This window comes from Euleptes europaea, chromosome 14, assembly GCF_029931775.1.
Source record: "Euleptes europaea isolate rEulEur1 chromosome 14, rEulEur1.hap1, whole genome shotgun sequence".
NCBI classification, from domain to species: Eukaryota; Metazoa; Chordata; class Lepidosauria; order Squamata; family Sphaerodactylidae; genus Euleptes; species Euleptes europaea.
In genome coordinates this window covers 3,923,444-3,942,076 of record NC_079325.1, presented here as the reverse complement: position 1 = coordinate 3,942,076, position 18,633 = coordinate 3,923,444, and the positions used below count along the sequence as shown (strand labels likewise).

General features: G+C 46.7%; 1 protein-coding gene across 1 annotated transcript; it reads right to left on the bottom strand.

The window, feature by feature from the left end:
• Positions 1-12,565: 12,565 nt before the first annotated feature.
• On the bottom strand, positions 12,566-17,901 carry LOC130487480 (uncharacterized). Its single transcript, XM_056861007.1, has 4 exons — positions 17,736-17,901; positions 14,776-14,983; positions 13,619-13,677; positions 12,566-12,845 (listed from the first exon to the last, which is right to left on the bottom strand). Exons 1-4 carry the CDS (start codon positions 17,899-17,901, stop codon positions 12,628-12,630), a joined length of 651 nt encoding a protein of 216 aa, XP_056716985.1. The 3' UTR covers positions 12,566-12,627.
• Between the last annotated feature and the right edge of the window lie 732 nt (positions 17,902-18,633).

The window sequence follows — 18,633 nt, the reverse complement described above, 5'->3', positions numbered from 1 at the left end:
TTGGTGTTGCATCAATGCCCTTGCATGCCTTCCGCTGCGAACCTGGAGTTGACATCATCATGTTGGGGCAACACTCTAGGATCTCACTGAAACTGTGGGTTTTTGGGGTTCGCGCTATAAGTGACGTAATGCCATTGGTGTAATGGTGGTTTTGTCCTTTATTTTCTTTACTTTTTCTCAGGCCACCCTACCAAGGGGCACCAGAGAGGATGTAATGCGCCATCTTTAATACGGCATCACAAGTCATGGCTGAATCTTCTGAAGCCCTGAAAATGGAGGCCGAATCCTTCCGATGCAGTAGCCTGTCACGTTTAAACGTTCAAAGGCAGAGTTATGTTTTCATAATTTGACAAACCTCTGAGACGTTCCCCTTCATCATTCTCCCCTGCCCCCAAACTACAAATCCGTAAACACTTTAATCGACCGTGTCTTAAAGACCTGGGGTAGTTCAAAGGCCGGCTGTTTCAATGCTCTGGGCTGGTAAATGCAATGAAAGAGCCCCATTGATCAGAAGACAGATCCGATTTAAAAAGGGCTCGGATTGGCTTTGCAAGTGAAGCACACGAGACAAGTCAGGCCTTCTTGTGAAATTTCAAAAGGCAGCCACAATTTCCGACCATTGGAGACGTGTTAGGAAGATGGATGGTAGCTCGATCATTGACAGTTTATCTTCCTGATTGCTTGGCTGGGGAGGGACGGAGGAAACCACCAAGGCAGCTCCAGGAATGTGGGGCTTTTAGGCTGTGCAGATTGTGGAGCCTGGGCACAAGGGGGAAATTCCCTGGGAGAAGGAAGAACAACTGCCCACAAAGTGATTTTAACCTCCACTTTGGGGTCTGGCATAGGGTTGCCAACTGCCAGATACTTTGAGAGAAAAAAACACCTATGCTATAATGAATTAGTATGAACAAATAGCACTGGGCTCATTGTATATGCAAATTACAAATTTATATAAACACAATTGAAACTAACTAATATAACAGTGTTATCTACCACCTATGTGACTACATAAAAGACATAACAATATTTACAAAAATTGCTTTTCTATGTAAGCAAAAGAGCTTTGTTAAGTTCTTTCAAAGTGAATCAGCAAATAAGCAAAATGTTTCTCTTTGCCTACAAGGCTAAATTTGCAAGAACTGTTCATTGAGATTAAAATCTTCTCAGCCAGAAAAGATCGAAAGGAACGCTTTCCGGATTGTACTTCCGCGTTTTCGCCCCTAGGGGCTTCATCAGCCTGGCAACAAATACAATTTAAAATGAAATTCTTGCTTACTAAAGCTGAAAAACATTACATATAACATGCAGATATCTAGTAACAACAAATAAAAATGTCAACAGAATTACATACAGTTTTAAGGCACAACCGGCTCTTGGTCGCCCCAAAGGGCTTATCTCGTTCGAGCAACCTCACTAGGCTGTATCGGCTCTCAGGTTGTAGAATGCAATAACGAGAATGGTGCGATGCTACGTTAAATAGTTGCAGGTGTTGGTATTGCAACGTGAAATTCAGCATCAGATCATTTTTAAAGGTACAAACCATTTTTAGACACCATTTAAGAAATACAAACTATTTTTAAAGATACATAGCAATGTTGATAGAAAAAAATTAAATGAAACAAGATAAATCTAGCTCTGTATTCAATCCGTATGGACTCGGTATTAAAGAGCTGTATGAACATAGCCTCTTTTTGGAGTAATATTTTCTGTACATTAGACCTATTGTATTGTTGGCCTTTGTACACCCATAATACAAAAAATCTAAGATCATCTGCGTTGAGCCTATTTTCTATAAAATGGCTGACTAATGGCGCCTCTAATGTTCTTGAGCGTATTCTGGATCGATGTTCTCCAATCCTTAATTTAACAGATCTATTTGTGCCTCCTATATATAATTTTTGGCAACTGCAAATAACGGCATAAATGACACGGCTAGTGGAACAATTCGAAAAATGTTTCAATTTAAAGCAAAAATTAGAAGTTGTAGATTGAAATTCTCGCACTGGCAAGCATAACGAACAGACACTGCAGGAACCACTTTTAAAATGTCCTACTACTAAAGGAGTAGGGGAAGGAGGCAAAAAATCGGAGTGTATAATTCTGTCCCTAACGGATTGAATACAGAGCTAGATTTGGCAATTGGACTCTATGGCATTGAAGTCCCTCCCCAAACCCCGCCCTCCTCAGGCTCCACCCCAAAAACTTCCCGCCGATGGCAAAGAGGGACCTGGCAGCCCTAGTCTGGCACTAGAAGAAGGGTCAGGATAACAAAAAGGGGGGTGGGCGGAAGGGGAAAAAAACTCAACCAGAAAAGTACAGGGATCCTCAAAGGATGAGCTGGAAACTTTAAACTATAACAAAATAATTATATTTATTACAAGGTGCACACTATAAATTTGTTCAAAACACAGGGCCTGGAATACAGGCGACACATAAAACATCAGTTACAAACATCTCATACACAGTTGATATACATTCAATATAAATGACCAATGCAGGACCATATGTGTTTCGGCCTGAATAGGCGTTCCTCAGTGGTCATAAATATACAACATGATTATTAAAAACACATCTGGAAGTGAACCTTATGAGGTATTTTTATTTTATGTGGCCTGATGTAAGGTCTTATCCTAAACCTTGGGAGTTGCCGCATGGAAATTTACTCACACATCAATCTGGTATAGAACTATCAGTGTTTTCGGATGTGTGTACATCAACCTGTAATAAATTGCATTGACTCGATAGTTCTATACCAGATTGGTGTGTGAGTAAATTTTAGGGTTGCCAACCTCCAGGTGATGGCTGGAGATCTCCTGCTATTACAACTGATCTCCAGCCGTTAGAGATCAGTTCACCTGGAGAAAATGGCCGCTTTGGCAGTTGGACTCTATGGCATTGAAGTCCCTCCCCTCCCCAAACCCCACCCTCCTCAGGCTCTGCCCCAAAAACCTCCTGCTGGTTACGAAGAGGGACCTGGCAACCCTAGTAAATTTCCATGTGGCAACTCCCAAGGTTTAGGATAAGAGCTTACATGAGGCCACATAAGATAAAATACCTAATAAGGTTTACTTCCAGATGTGTTTTTAATAATCATGTTGTATATTTATGACCACTGAGGAAGGCCTACTCTTGCAGCTTGTACCTTCTGCTTGTATTCTGCCTTTGAGTTATGCCCCTTCTCAAGAGCTGGTGCCTTATAGCTAGTTCCCAGCTTCCAGGTGTGACCTGGAGATCTCCCGCTATTCCAGCTGAAGGTAAGAAAGAGCACAGTTTTCTGCTGTTAACTTCTAGATTAGCTACCGGTGCTGGACGTGTAAGATCAATTTCTGATCCAAACAGATCGTGGTATTGTTGAGTTCTGGCCCCTGTTTGCATCATCCAGGAGAACTGCAACACCATAACCTTCTTTCACATCCTGCAGTTGTTCTGATTTGGTGGGTTCACTTCTCCTTTTGTGCCGGAAGGCTGTGGCTTTTTTGTATGACTTCATTAGCCTTCCCCCAGATGGTGACAAACTTTCTGGTATGTTTGCCTGACCACAGGAAGCAGGGTTTTGTGCTTCACTGGTGGAGGGAAGTTGTTCTTTGCAGTAGGTTAGTAGCACACTTCACAGAGGAGATCCTGAAATTTGATGTTCCTTTGTGGCTATTTTTTCCATCTCAAGAAATGTCAAAGACGACGCAGTCCACTGTGATTATTTTGCCAAGCATTTTTCCCGATAAAATCTCTCACATCCATTCTGACTTGGATTCTACATCAGCATTGGCAAGATCACTCACTCCTAGGGTGCTGATTTGTCCAGTTGTGTGGGATATACATGAACACATGAACTCATGAAGCTGCCTTATACTGAATCAGACCCTTGGTCTGTCAAAGTCAGTACTGTCTACTCTGACTGGCAGCGGCTTTCCAGGGTCTCAGGCAGAGGTCTTTCACGTCACCTTCTTGCCTAGTCCCTTTAACTGTAGATGCTGGGGACTGAACCTGGGACCTTCTGCATGTCAAGCAGATGAGCCATGGCCCCTACCTTTGTTTGGTCTGAGGGTGTGGACAGGATTCTTGGACGTTTTGAGACTTACCAGCGGCTTGTATGACTCTTGACTCTCCTGGCTGCTTAAATTTGCTGGGAGGGAGGGCTGGCAAACTGGGTCTGGGGGACAGTAAATGCCTCCCTTAGAGAGGGGGCAGAGGCCTATTTTAGGGTTGCCAGCCTCAAATCTATAGGAATTTCTGAACCTGGAGCTGGCAACAACCCAAGCCCAGAGCAGTAACTCTCCTTGGTGGAAAGTCAAGGTATTCATGGTAACAGATACAAAAAAGTACAATAAATTTGGATGGGAAAAGACAGAATGCTCAGCGAGGAGCAACCGTTGCTCCCAACCCAAGGTGGAGATTGTCAAATTTTTCCAGAATGTGGGAGTACGTTGCTTTACTGGATCGGTTTCCAGATGGGAGTTCCAAGGACTGGGTGTGATCCCCAGGAAAAGATAGAAGTGTCTTTCATTCAAGCAGGAGTGGAAAGAACACGTGCATTTGGGAGGGTGATTATTAAGCAATGAGGACAATAAATCCGGCACGCAAAGCTCGTAAGTAAAAACGGGAGAAACCCATGGACAGCCTCTTGGCTAATTCAGGGTGGGCCAGGGTTGCCAACTCTGGATTGGGACATTTCTGGAGATTTGGGGGGTGAAGGCTGCAGACAGCAGGGTTTGGAGAAGGGAGGAACCTTATCAGGGTCATAGAGATCCACCCTCCAAGCAGCCATTTTCTTTGGAGGGGTAGCATTGCCAGGTCCTTCTTCGCCACCAGTGGGAGATTTTTGGGGTGGAGCCTGAGGAGGGCGGGGTTGGGGGAGGGACTTCAATGCCATAGAGTTCAATTGCCAAATCGACCATTTTCTGCTGGTTTACTGATCTCTATCAGCTGGAGATCAGTTGTAACAACAGGACATCTCCAGCTACTACCTGGAGGCTGGCAACCGTATGGAGGGGGGAACTGGTCTCTGTCACCTGGAAATCAGTTGTAATTCCAGAGATGATCTGACCCTTCCTGGAGGTTGGCAACCCAACCCTAGGCTGGCCCTTTAATTGACATAGCACAGAGGGGCATGGTGTGGGGAAGACAAGGGGAAGCAGTGGCTGAAAAGAGGGGGCCCGTCACCAGGCCTCTTGGCGGGAGGCCTTGGCCTGCCATCTTCTTGGTAATGCTGGTTGCTGACCAAGGCACTCAATCTTGATCAGGTCTCGGGTTGCCAGCTCCGAGTTGGAAAATACCTGGAGATTTTTGGGGTGGAGACTGAAGAGGGTGGGGTTTGGGGAGGGGAGGGAATTCAGTGCCATAGAGTCCAATTGATAAAGCTGTCATTTTCTCCATGTAAACTGATCTCTATCGGCTGGGGATCATTTTTAATGCAACCCTTCTCCTCTCCTGCACCATCAGAAGGACTGATCTCATCAAATGGATTGGTCCAGGTTTTGGTGAGTGGGGTAGACTCCAGGCAGTGAAGATGAGGGCTCCCCCCAACAGCTAGTTGACTGCTGATCCAGGTGACTAAACCTGATGGGAATTCCAGATAAGGAAGCCGCACCTGGGCCCTGTTCCTCCCGGCTTTTGCAAGATCTGGGTTGTTTACCTGTCCGGTATCATCACCTGAGAGAGAGTGACAGAGATTCAGCTCCAGGTAGGGTGCAATTCATTAGTACATACCTGAGAGGCATTCCTAAACTAAACAGCCAGCTGATGATACTGATCCTTGCAAGAATCAGCAGCTAACTCTGAGTGAAAGTCAAAATGTTACTGATGAAGAAGCTAACATTTCCTCTAGTCATCCTGGAAGCAATCAAAGCACAAGAGCAGCAACACCTTGAAGAAACCTTGCAGAACCCATGGACATTAGTTGCCAACTTTTCTATGTTGGTGGGGAAAACTATGAAGTTTCTAGTCCACCAACTAGGGAATATATCTTCCCAGCTAGAACTACTTACTTTAACACCAAATGCACACATTGCAGATACTACTTACGCAAACAAACCTTTATCTTCACAAAATCAACACTCCCAATACCAATTGCAAAAAAATAGAATAGCACTCGTAATTGAAGCTGAACCCTGGAATAGAGGCAAATGGAAAGACAAAAACAGCATAATCAAAGCATTAAGCCAACTTACTAGACAGCTAAGAGAACATGTAGACCTGGCTGAAGTTGAATATCTACCTGCAACAAACAGGTCCCAAAGACATTTACAAAGCCTTGTATGCCAGATATCTTGCTACATAGGAGAAACCTTCTTCGCTCTTATACTATCTTTCCACAAAGAGTATTTAAAAATAACATGAGAAGTCCACTCCTACGAACTGATAACTCTAAAAAGGTTCTTACCAAAACATACTCCCTAACAAATAACCTTAATGCCGTTCTGCAGGCCATGCAAGCAGTCTTAAAAGCTACTGATTCAATTCTAGGTAACACCTACACACTAAATCCTACACACTAAATCTATTCAAGACAGATGTGCCAACTACAGCTCTTATCCCACCAACAGAAGACATCTCTTTTCAACAACAAGTGTCGGCAACCACGAAACTCAACACGACTAACTCTGAAATAACGCCGTCAGGATCAAGAATACCTCTACCGGCTACACAACTTCCAAACACCCTGGATCTCCCTTTGTTAGATCTATCCATAACTGAAGCATCCCCAGTCTGCCCCTATCAGGCCAGGAATGGCAGTATTTACACAGACACTAACAAGGACCTGGAAAAAATATTAGAACTAAATTGACTAAAGCGGAGAGAGAAGTCCTTCAGCCTACTCTTTTGGAGAATGCAGGAGAACGGGAAAGACAGCATTCCTGCTGGTACCCCATTGAATTGGACCATTCCCTGGATTTAAAATTGTTTCTAGGCCTGGGGGTATTGATGATGAGGTTGTCTGTGGGGCCAGTTATCCCACATGCCTGTTCCAGTGTTCACCGAACTTCAGTTCTTCAGCTAGAAAATAGTTTTAGGGGGGCTTCTCAAGGCGGAGGGCCCCCTCGTTTTAGGAGCAAAGTTTTTGTGCAAGTGAGGCACAGATCGTTACCCCTCCCCATCCCAGTCATTATGGATCTGTCACGTTTCAAGAGTTCTGCGTATCATAAGCAGAAAACTTAACTGTGCACAGAAGGGAACGTGGGATGTCTCTCAAACTGAACCCCACCTTTTCAAATTAATTGGTTTGGGGAAAAGAATGGGTCATCCGGGCAAGGGTCTGTTTGAGCTTCTACCCTTTAAAGACATAAAAGGGCATGAGCTATTCCACTTTCAAATTAAAGAATGAATGTAAAACATGGTGTAAATACATTATAGCATCATTTTATTTTTCACACCCACTGTCAAAATTGAAGTTGAACAACTTCAAATCAATAGCAAAAGGTGCGCCACGGACCTGATAATTGTTGGTGGAAAGTGCCGTCAAATCTGAGCCTCCACGTAGCAACCACGTAGCTTCCGAGATCTAAGACTGGTCTAGCCTGGGCCATCCAGGTCAAGGCAAGAGATGCACAGTGGTGGCTGGCCATTGCCTACTTCCGTGTAGCAACCCTGGACTTTCTTGGTGGTCTCCCATCTAAGTATTAACTAGGTCTGACTGTGCTTGGCTTCCAAGATCTGACAAGATTGTGCTAGCCTGGGTCACATTAGTACCACCACAACTTCTTAGATGGGTCATTACTTAGCATAGCAGAAGCTGGTGTGGTCATCTAGTTGTCACAGTCAGGCTGATTAAGAGTCCCTGGCTTGAGATTCAATGATGTCATGATCTCCAGTTGGTTCCCCAAACTTAGAGTCCCCTCGAATGGTGCAGGCGTCTCTCGGACAGTTCTTCAGTTCACTTGCTACCCCACACCTTTCCAAGCCTTGATGGCCATGTCTGCACTTCCTCATATCCCCAAAGTAGTTAAGCCAGGTTCCCCCAAAGCCCTCAACAAGCAGGCCCTGGCTCTGGTCTTGAGTATGGATCTGGTTGCAGTTATTCCAGGACTTACACATCCAACCACTTGAACTAACTGGAAAGGCAAATGAAGGGGGAAATGCACTGGTATTTTGTGTTTAGACAACCAAGAAAGAATCAGCTCAGATGCATCTGGTTGCATGGCGGCAATCATCCGGAACTTTCTCCCCAGGGACTCGCCTGTCCTGCTTCTGTTGCTGTCTTCTACCAGCGGGTAAAGACTTTGTTTAATTTAGCATTCCCTCAATGATCTCTTCTTCTTGGCCTGTATTTTAGCTTAGTTTCAATTGTTTTCATAATGTGTTTTGTTTGCTTTTAATGGTTTATTAAGATGTGTTTTTAATTATGTATGTTTCTAATTTGTTAGCTGCCCTGGTGGTCCTACCAGGATGTCCTCCACCAGGGCCAGGGCCTTTTTTGTCCTGGCCCCAGCCTGGTGGAACTCTCAGTCTAATGAGACCCACAGACTTAGTCCAGTTACACAGGGCTTATAAGATGGAGATGTTCCACTGGTAGGGTTGCCAACCTCCAGGTAGTGGCTGGAGATCTCTTGCTATTACAACTGGTCTCCAGGCAATAGAGATCAGCTCCCCTGGAGAGAATAACGGCTTTGGAAGGTGGACTCTATGGAATGATACCCCATGGAAGCCCCTCTCCCAAATCCCACCCTCCCCAGGCTCCACCCCCAAAATCTCCAGGTATTTCCCAAGCTGGAGCTGGCAACCCTATCCACCAGTAGGGTTGCCAGGTCCCTCTTTGCCACCGGTGGGAAATTTTGGGGGCGAAACCTGAGAAGGACAGGGTTTGGGGAGGGGAGGGACTTCAATGCCATAGAGTCCAGTTACCAAAACGGCCATTTTCTCCAGGTGAACCGATCTCTATTGGCTGGAGATCAGTTGTAATAGCGGGAGATCACCACCCACCACCCAGATGTTGGCAACCCTAGCTGTCAGTCAACCTATTATCATCTTGGACCTATTTTCCACATTAAGATCAGTCCAACCTACAGGAAAAGATTGCGTAGCTTTTGACACCATCCAGAAATTATCAGAAATTTTAAATTGTTTTAATTTTTTAATATCAATTATGTTATATATTTGTTATGTTGTGAAGCCTCCCTGAGCCTCTCTCTGCTGGGGGAGGGTGGGGTATAAATCTAATAAACTAAACTGAGCTAAACTACCGAGGGCAGAAAGGCGGGGTTTAAATTTTGTGAATAAATACATAAAATAAAACATCGATGTCTTCTGGTTAAAAATATACTACAAAAATGTAATTGCTTTATGATATGCTATCATACTTAATTGTTCAAGCCAAAGCTTTCTAGAGGCAAGCTGTATATTGGACAGCACCTTAGCGATCATAGAATCGTAGAATCAGAGTTGGAAGGGACCACCAGGGTCCAACAGTGGGGTAACGGTAACCACCGGGCAGCGTGATGTGTTTGCTACCAGAATTGTACACAGCACCCCCAAAATCTTCTCAAATGACTGATTGCTTCTTCCAGATGCGCTTAGGCTGTAAATTTGGTTAGCGCTTAAGTGTTTTTCTAAAGTCTATGTGTGTTTCAGTCCCATTTTAGATGGTTGAGACATTTCGTGAGCAAAAGTTCAAACAACAGAGTGTGGTCACTCAAGGGAAATGAAACATATAATCCTATTTTATTATCCTGGCTGCTGCAGATTAGATTCCTTAGAAATGAGATGCTTTAAAATGAAATCCTGATGCCCGTATTTTCCCAGCATTCTGTTAGAAAAAGCGATTGCTGATGAGTGACAAATTGGAGCCAGCCAACTAAGACTCATGCCCCGCATCCAGGCGTGCCCCAAAGGAGAAATCTGAGCACCGAAGCCCATAAGAGGTCGGTTCATGGAGATGCCAAGCCAAACAGTTTGTCTTTAGTGGCCGCTTCACTAATGCAGGCATTTCCCAAATCTGCAAGTTGAATGAAGATGCTACTCTGTTTTTGTCTTGCATGAATAGTGCTTACACACTAGGAGCACTTCTGAAAGGAAAGCTGTAGAGTATCAGGTCTCCTGGAAGCCTTCGCCATTTGTCTTGGGAACCCAGATCCCGCCATCAAGTGTGATTTGTCCTATAATGGGATTTGGGCTGCCAATGTCCAGGTGAGACCTGGAGATCTCCTGGAATTACAACTTGTCTCCAGAGGACAGATGAGTTTCATTGGACAAAATGGCTGCTTTAGAGGATGGACTCTATGGCATTATACCCCGCTGGGGTCCTGCCCCTCCCCAACCCCTGCCCTCCCCAGGCTCCACCTTCAAATCTCCAGGAATTTCCCAACCTGGAGATGGCAACCCTCAGTGAGGGAAAAGCCCTCTGCACATGGTCAGTGCTACATTTTTATCACTCCTCCCCTATATTTCAAGGCTGAACGCTACTTCTGAAAACGAGCCCTGGCCACAAATTATTCATCATTCTAAATGGAAATTCATGTACCAGGGTATAAAAATGATTCTTAGAGCCTTCTTCAAAAATTCCCTTGAATGCAATCAATTCTTTTCCTAAAGAATGTTAAGAAAAGAGACCTGGGTCTGGTACCTCTTGCTTGGTGAAGAGAGTATTCATGGCTACTAGTCAACATGGTTACTAGTCATGATGCATGCCTATTTTCTCCAGGATCAGAGGAGCATGCCCATTATATGAGGTGCTGAGGAACACAGGCAGGGCAATTCTGCTGCAGTTGTCTTGTTTGTGGGCTTCCTGGAGGCACCTGGTTGGCCACTGTGGGAACGGACTGCTGGACTTGATGGGCCTGGGTCTGATCCAGCAGAGCTTTTCTTATGTTCTTATGTGATGGCCCCCTGAACTGGAAATCAAGGCTAACTGTGTTTACTGTCCTTTTGCATCCAAAGTGGACTGATCTGCAAGATGGAAGTCCACGTTAAAATGGATTTAGCCTCGTGTGACACCGCTAAGGCCAGTCCTGATTCCGCAGCAATATATCCATGCCAACTGAAAGGGGTGAGTGTGTGTGTGTGTGTGGTGGGGATATGATTTCTGGCTTAAACCAGCTTGGAAGGTAGCGAAAGAGAGCATGCCTTAGAGGCAAAAAAGCCTCCCCCCCCTCAACCCAAACCGTTCACAGCACAGACCCATAATTAAAAGGGTACATTTACCATTGCTTTTCCCACTTGCTTTCCTCCACCATGACCTTGAAGAATTCATCTGCATAATGAACCCAAACCTCACCTGTTCCATTTCTCCTTTGGTCGTTCAGTTTTCTCGCATGCCAAATGGAAGCCACAAGTTCACAGGGTGTTCTAAAGCATTTTTATTAAGGCCAAGGTCATTCAAACAAAGCAGGTATCCAAAATACATTTTCCAAATAAACACAGTCTGTACAAAAACCCGTCAGCGACAAACCCAGCCTATTGGGGAGCGCAGAACGACAGCGAAAAGGCTCGAACCAGCTAACACCCTCCTTCATCTTCAGCCCTGTGCTCTGCCTCAGGTGGGGAGACAGCAAAAAGGGTAGGGTTGCCAACCTCCAGGTGGGACCTGGAACTCTCCTGGACTTCCAACTTATCTCCAGACAACGGAGATCGGTTCCCCTGGAAAAAAGGGCCATTCTGGAGGGTATACTCTGGCGTTAACTGCTCTGAGGTCTCTCCCCTCCCCAAACCCATCTTTCCCCGGCCTTCACCCCCAAATCTCTAGGAATTGCCCAACACTGAGTTGCCAAGCCTGAAGGGTCAAGATTTACATGGTTGTTTCAGAGCAAGGGAATATTTTACAGTGGAGGGGACAGAGCCCTGCCCGCAGGGGTAGATCAAAATTAAGTTCATAAAAGCCCTCTGCCCATATTGCAAAGAGTTTGGGAGGTGGAAAGAAGGGATGTGAACGACCACCTGAAAATTCACATCGGCGTTTGAATTGAAACTCATCTTTCCAAAGCAGAATAAGGTGCCAGAATTCCAGAGTCATCCTTGCTGCAGAAGGGCTTTGCATGGGATTTCCCCCCCTCCAAGTCCAGATTGTTTGCGGGTCACACAGCACACAACGGCTCCAGTTCTGGCTTGTCACATGAAGCAGCAGCTTCCAAAGAACACCTCCTGATCTCCCACGTGCCACGAAGTCCCATTTCTTCAAAACGCCAAATGACTTCTGACTTCAGAGACTTTGAGGATAGAAGGCAGAACCTTCTCTAAGGGTCTCTGAGGTCTGAATTCTTAAAATAATAAAAAAGAGAGCCTAACAATATTAGTACTTTTTAGATAGGTTAAGGCAGCCTCTCTCAGGCAGCTGATTTGGCGATTCACAAAATGGCAGCGCCTTATATATTAATAAATTATTATTATCATTATTAGGCAACGCCTTATCATTATTCTGCTTTATTATTCCATTTTTGCCCTTATGATGGGAGGTGAGGACACTGTTTGGATTTTCTGCCTTCGGCACCAAAATATCTGGGCCGTCTATTTGGACCTACAAGTTGCAACACATCTTGGGTCACTCACAGTTGAGCTATGGGGTCATGGAAAGAATTGTGCCATGAATTTATGGTTTCATTAGCAGGGGGGTGGTGGATTTCTTTCCTGAGGGCATCGGTCTTCCCAGCTTGAAGATGGAGGCATCTTTGAGGCAGTGGGAAGATGCACGAGGGGTTCGGCTTAGGAGAGAAGCTTGAAGCCGAGGAAGATGGGCAGGAGCTGGATGGCAGCCAGGAGGACGGAGGTGGTTTGGGACGTGGAGGCGGAGTTGTATGGGCCTTTGGTCTGGTCATGAGTAGAGGCCCAGTTGTGGTGGAGCATTGTTGCGTTGTGGAGGATGGTTGGCCTGTGGGTGTGTGTGGCTGTTGGGGGTGGCGTCATGGCTCCCGTTGTCTGGTCTGAAAGAGGAAAATACAGAAGCTGGGTTAGACGAGACACGGCAGTTTCAACAACCGAAGGGCAGGGATGGGTTGGATTTGGGTTGCCAAACTCCTGGGGGACCCTGGAGATTTTCCAGAATAGCTGTGGATCTTCAGGCGAAACAGATCAGTTCCCAATGAGAAAAGGGGTGCTTTGGAGGGAAGATGTGATGGCCTTATATTTAGGGTTGCCAGGTCCCTCTTCGCCACTGGTGGGAGGTTTTTAGGGCGGAGTCTGAGGAGGGTGGGTTTGAAGAGGGGAGGGACTTCAATGCCATAGAGTCCAATTGCCAAAGCGGCCATTTTCTCCAGGGGAACTGATCTCTATCGGCTGGAGAGCAGTTGTAGTAGCAGGAGATCTCCAGCTAGTGCCTGGAGGTTGGCAACCCTAATTATACCCCACTGAGGTCTCTCCTCAAACTCCACCCAGGTTCTATCCCCAAAATCTGCATCAATTTCCCAACCTGGAGTTGGATGCCCGAATTTGGATGGACCCAGATTCACCCCCCCACACACACTTGTGGTATACCCTCAGGCAAATATTACTCTCCTGGGCTTGTTTGTTAAATGGGATTTATCGCAGCCTACCTCACAGGGGTGTCACATGGAAATGCCGTAAGTGGGCTATATCAGCACCCCCTAAATCTTGTCTGAGAAATCAAACCACTGTCTGCCTTGGCCGTCTGGAAGAGGGTGAGGGGAGTGAAGAAGGGTACCAGAACTGGGAGCGACATATCTTTCAGCAAACTTACTTCTTGCGAAGGTGTGAGACTGGAGCATCGTTGTGCCGTTGGCAAAGGTGACAAAGGCCCTGTTATGAAAAGAAGAGGAAAGACCGTGAGATGAGCTCTGTAGCGGCGGGGCAGCCATGGCCAGTGGGAAGACGGCTACTGAATGGCCGCTGCCCTTTTATTAGGGCCTGGCCGGTACGGCAGGCTGGTTCGTAGGAACCTCCAGGAAGGAGAGACACGCGGCTCATTGTTGTTCCAGTTGCTGATCATTACCAATGATGCAGCGGTTAAATGTTGATGGCTTCAAGTTCTCACAGAAGAAATAAATAAGCTCCTTTACTGACACCTCTCCCATTAGTCACATGCTAGATAATTGCCCGGATTAGTCTTCCCTGCTCCACCCTCCAATTACTGGAAGTTGTAGATTCACTTGGTGTAGGTGGTGAAAAGCATCAGTAACCCTCCCGGCTGGGTCAGAATCAAGATTGGACTGTGTGCCCCAGCCTCCTGTCTCCAGCGAAGCATCTCCTGGAGTCCACATGCAGGACATGGAGGCAATGGCCTTCCTCGTCATTTTCCCCCAGCATCTAGTACTCAGAGGTAGACTGCCTCTGTGCATGGATGTTCCCTTTCGCTCTCATCGGTAAAAGTTCTCAGTGCACCATGAATTTGCCTAATGGTTTTTTAAAAGGCCTAGCTATAGGCAACTGTATTTGGCCACGTTCACTGCTTGCCTCTCTCTTGGTTGCATCATCTCTCGCCTCCACATTAATGGTAACAGTCGCTTCACTAGCCCGTTCTTGTCAGATCTCAGAAGCTAAGCAGGGTCGGCTCTGATTAGTCCTTGGATGGGAGACCACCAAGGAAGTTGAGGGTCGCTACACAGAGGCAGGCAGTGGCCCAACCACCTCTGAACGTCTCTTGCCTTGAAACCCCAAGGGGTCGCCATAAGTCAGCTGTGACTTGATGGCAAAAAAAGAAGAAGAGAGAAACTTCACTCAGCCACAGAGCTCCCTGGGCGGCCCTCTCTTTCAGCCTAACCTACCTCCCAGGGTTGTTGTGAGGAGAAAATTAGCAGGTATGCTACCCTTGCAGGAGAATCGTTAACTAAGCAGGACAGCTAAGTGGAAAGGCTGGAAGTTCCTTGGGGCAGGGATCCTTTGTTGCCGCATTCTCACCTGATGTACACAGCCCCCACATTGGCATTTCTTGGGGATATCCAACGAATCCGGGTGGCATTGCCAGAGACATTTTTCTGCACCGCGTACTCTGCGCCGCTGCAGCTGACAGCTTCGCTTTCCATTTCCCAGAGACCCCCGGAACGGTTGTCGGCAGACACGGCTTGCAGGATAACGGAGGTGCTGTTGTCTATTCCCCCGACGGTTACTGGAAAGAGAAACATTTTTTTTTTAGCGTATGTGAGATGCCGGAGGGAAATTCCACAGAGTCTAAAGCCAGGGTGTCTCTAGAGCATTCCTAGCTGTCCCCCACCCCTACCCCCAGACCCCCCTGCGGCCGTTCCCCAAACCAGAGAGCGGACATCAGTTGACATGCGCTGGGGTGGTGAATGCCTGTAGCCAGCAGTAGACAAGGCAAACAGAAGTGCGGCTAGCTGGCAAACCACAAACTTTTTTTAGTTGTTGTTCAGGAGAGGAAGCATACACGAAGGGGGGATAATGGGGGGAGGGAACTGCGAAGAAAGTGGGTTCCTTGGTAATGTGTTACGACGAAATCTATGTGCCGTTCTGGGGAGTGTAGTTGCATCTGGTAGGGTTGCCAGCTCAGGGTTGGGAAATTCCTGGAGATTGGGAGGTGGAGCCATTGGGAAAGGCAAGATTCGGGGAGGGACCTCAGCGGGGTAGAACGCCATACAGTCCACCCTCCAAAGCGGCCATTTCCTCCAGGGGAACTGGTCTCTGTTGTCATTTGTAATCCTGGGAGATCTCCAGACCCCACCTGGAGGTTGGCAACCTTAGCCAACTTCACCACCTCATCACCCCTCATGTTCCTGCATGTGTGAATCAGCCCAGAGGGCTGTTTTGACTGTTTCTGCTCTATCACTTCACTGATTCCTCATGGACGAAGGGAGAACACTGCCTAGGCTCAGGAATGTTTGGTGCATAACATGCATTAAAGATGGCACTAGAAACCGGTTTCCAGGGCTGAGCCCCGATACAAATCCGGTTCTGTAACTGGGACAGACCACACCCCAGGGAATTAGCTGAGTCCAGCAGATCTTTCTTCCCATCGCAGGAATGTGAAGATCCCAAGATAAGAGCAAAACTTTGGGTTTAATCCTTAAAATCCGGATTCCCAGCAAACCAGTCATGTCAGCTCAGGTTGCTCCCTGGGCTCTCTTCCGTCTCCCTAGCCCTGGTTAGTGCTTGGATGGGAGACCAGTGAGGAACACCATGGTTGCTATGCAGAGGAAGGCAATGGCAAACCACCTCTGTCAGTCTCTTGCCTTGAAAACCCTATTGGGTTACCATAAGTTATCTGGCAATTGACGGCACCTTACACACACACACAAAGCGTGAAATCAACCTTGTAGTATCTGATGGGCAAACCTTTCATGTTTCTGAATCAGGTAAACTGAACACTACTCCCCCCCCCCCAAACTGAACATTCTCCCAAAGCTTCTTGCAATGGAGGGTGTTGAATTCTGCTTGCATTAATTAAGGGCAGGTTTTCATCTGAGCAGAGATGCAATCCTGGGTTTGAAATGATATATGGAAATAGCAGGGTGGTGCAATAGATCGCACACTGAGTTTGGTTGTGGGTTCCGATTCCACCTTGGCTTATTAGGTTTGCTTGGTAACTTTGGGCAAACTAGTTTGTGGCAGTTTAACCTATTTCACAGGGCTGTTGTGCAGGCTTGCAAAATGATGGTTGTGACATTCTTTGAAGTGTGTGTGTGTGTGTGTGTGTGTGTGTGAAAAGACACCTGGCAAAATTCTCTTCCCTTCCAGTATTATCCATGTTCTTTTTATGCCAATTCTTCATCTAGTATTTTTTTAAAATCATTGCCTCTTGTTTTCTTTGGAAGTTAGAGGATTTTTGCACTGAACTGGATAACAGGATTTTAAAAAAAAAAGCATTACTAACACCACGTTTTACTGTGCAAAGGCTTTTATAAACCATACATCTTCTCCTGACAACAGCCTTACGAGGTGGGTGATAATGTCCCCCATTTTACAAATGGGAGACTGAGAGACATGGGCACGACCCCAGGCTATCTAGCAAGTCAACGGCAGGAACTGAACCCCTGTGATTTTGTTGTGCCACAGACTCTTTCTAATGCTAACCGAAAGAAGAAGGAGTTGGTTTTTATATGCCGACTTTCTTTACCACTTAAAGAAGAATCAAACTGGCTTACAATCACTTTCCCTTCCCCTCCCCACAACAGACACCCTGTGAGGTAGGTGGGGCTGAGAGAGCTCTAAGAGAGCTGTGACTAGCCCAAGGTCACCCAGCTAGCTTCGTGTGGAGGAGTGGGGAAACCAACCCGGTTCACCAGATTAGTGTCCGCTGCTCATGTGGAGGAGTGGGGAATCAAACCCGGTTCTCTAGATCTGAGTCCACCGCTCCAAACCACTGCTCTTAACCACTACACCACGCTGGCTCAGGTACACCGAACACCCCCCCCCAAACTGAACACTCCCCCAAGGTCCTTGCGAAGACTAGACTCTAGCATGCAAGTCCTCTGGGTCCTGTAATCGCATGTCTGCAAATCCTTCTTATGTGGTGGGAATCCGTGCCCTCAAATCACAGCTGATTTATGGTGACCCCCCATGGGGTTTTCAAGGCAAGTGATTCAGCAGAGGGGGTTTGCCACTGCCCTCACTGCAGGGTCGTCCTTGGTGGTCTCCCTTGCAAGGATCAACCCTGCTTAGTTTCCGAGATCTGACGAGATGGGGCTGCACTATACCATTCCACATCGCAATCCCTCTTATAGTTTCCCTTTCTTTGCATACTTTCTGACCTGCTTGGCCTAATTTCTACAACAGTACTTCAAAATCTTAGGGACCTTTGGGGTATTCGTGCCCCGACCTGAAGATAATTCAAGACAATCCAAGAAACAGCAGCCGTGGCAAGAAAAACGTTGCAAGATACAGTCCAGAGAGGTGTTCGTACTTACTTGTATAGGTTTCCCCTGGTCTGTAAGTCTGAGGACTCACATCCAGGTTGAAGGTGCCGTGGGAGACCGTCTTTTTGATGATCTCGCAGGGATGCTGCTGAAGGAAGGCAGGAGCAATCAACAGCCCGAGGAAAAGAAGGTGAAGGGTGCACCTGGGATTTGCCATGATGAAGGGGAGCCTTGGCCTCTTTGTCCAGCTACTTTTCTGCAAGGCGTGCCTGTCCTCTACCTGAGATGTGAGGAGAGACCGCGCTTGCTGAGCTATTTATCTTCTAGGGGCGAGGCAAATTCCTCCCCTCTCACACCCTCATCAGGGGGAGGTTTCACAGGAGTGACAAATTTGGTGTGCATTTCCTTTGCCTTGCCGTTTGGCATTCGAACGAGCTATTTGGGTGAAGGGGGAAAGAGACCAGCCAGCCAGGAGGTGGTTTATCCCTGCAATGATCTACTGGCATGAATCATCTTCCCTTTCCTTAGAGTGCCCCGAAAGCCAGGCCTTGCAATGAATGAGGTTGAGAGGAAAGAAAAGATTGATCAATCTTTAGGGTTGCCAGCTCCAGGTAGGGAAATACCTGGAGATTTTGGGGGTGAAGCCTGAGGAGGGTGGGGTTTGAGGAGGGAATGGACTTCGATGCCATGGAGTCCAATTGCCAAAGCAGCCGTTTTCTCCTGGGGAACTGATCTTTATCGGCTGGAGCTCAGTTGTAATAGTGGGAGATCTCCAGCTACCACCTGGAGGCTGTATGTAGGAACAAGGCACCTCTATGCTAGTACTTAGGTTTGGAAATCAGCATAGATGCGAAAAAATTAAACGAAGTGCAAAACTTTATAATGCTACACAGTAACACAAACCACAACTGGTCATACAAACAGATACAACACAGATAACAACAACATG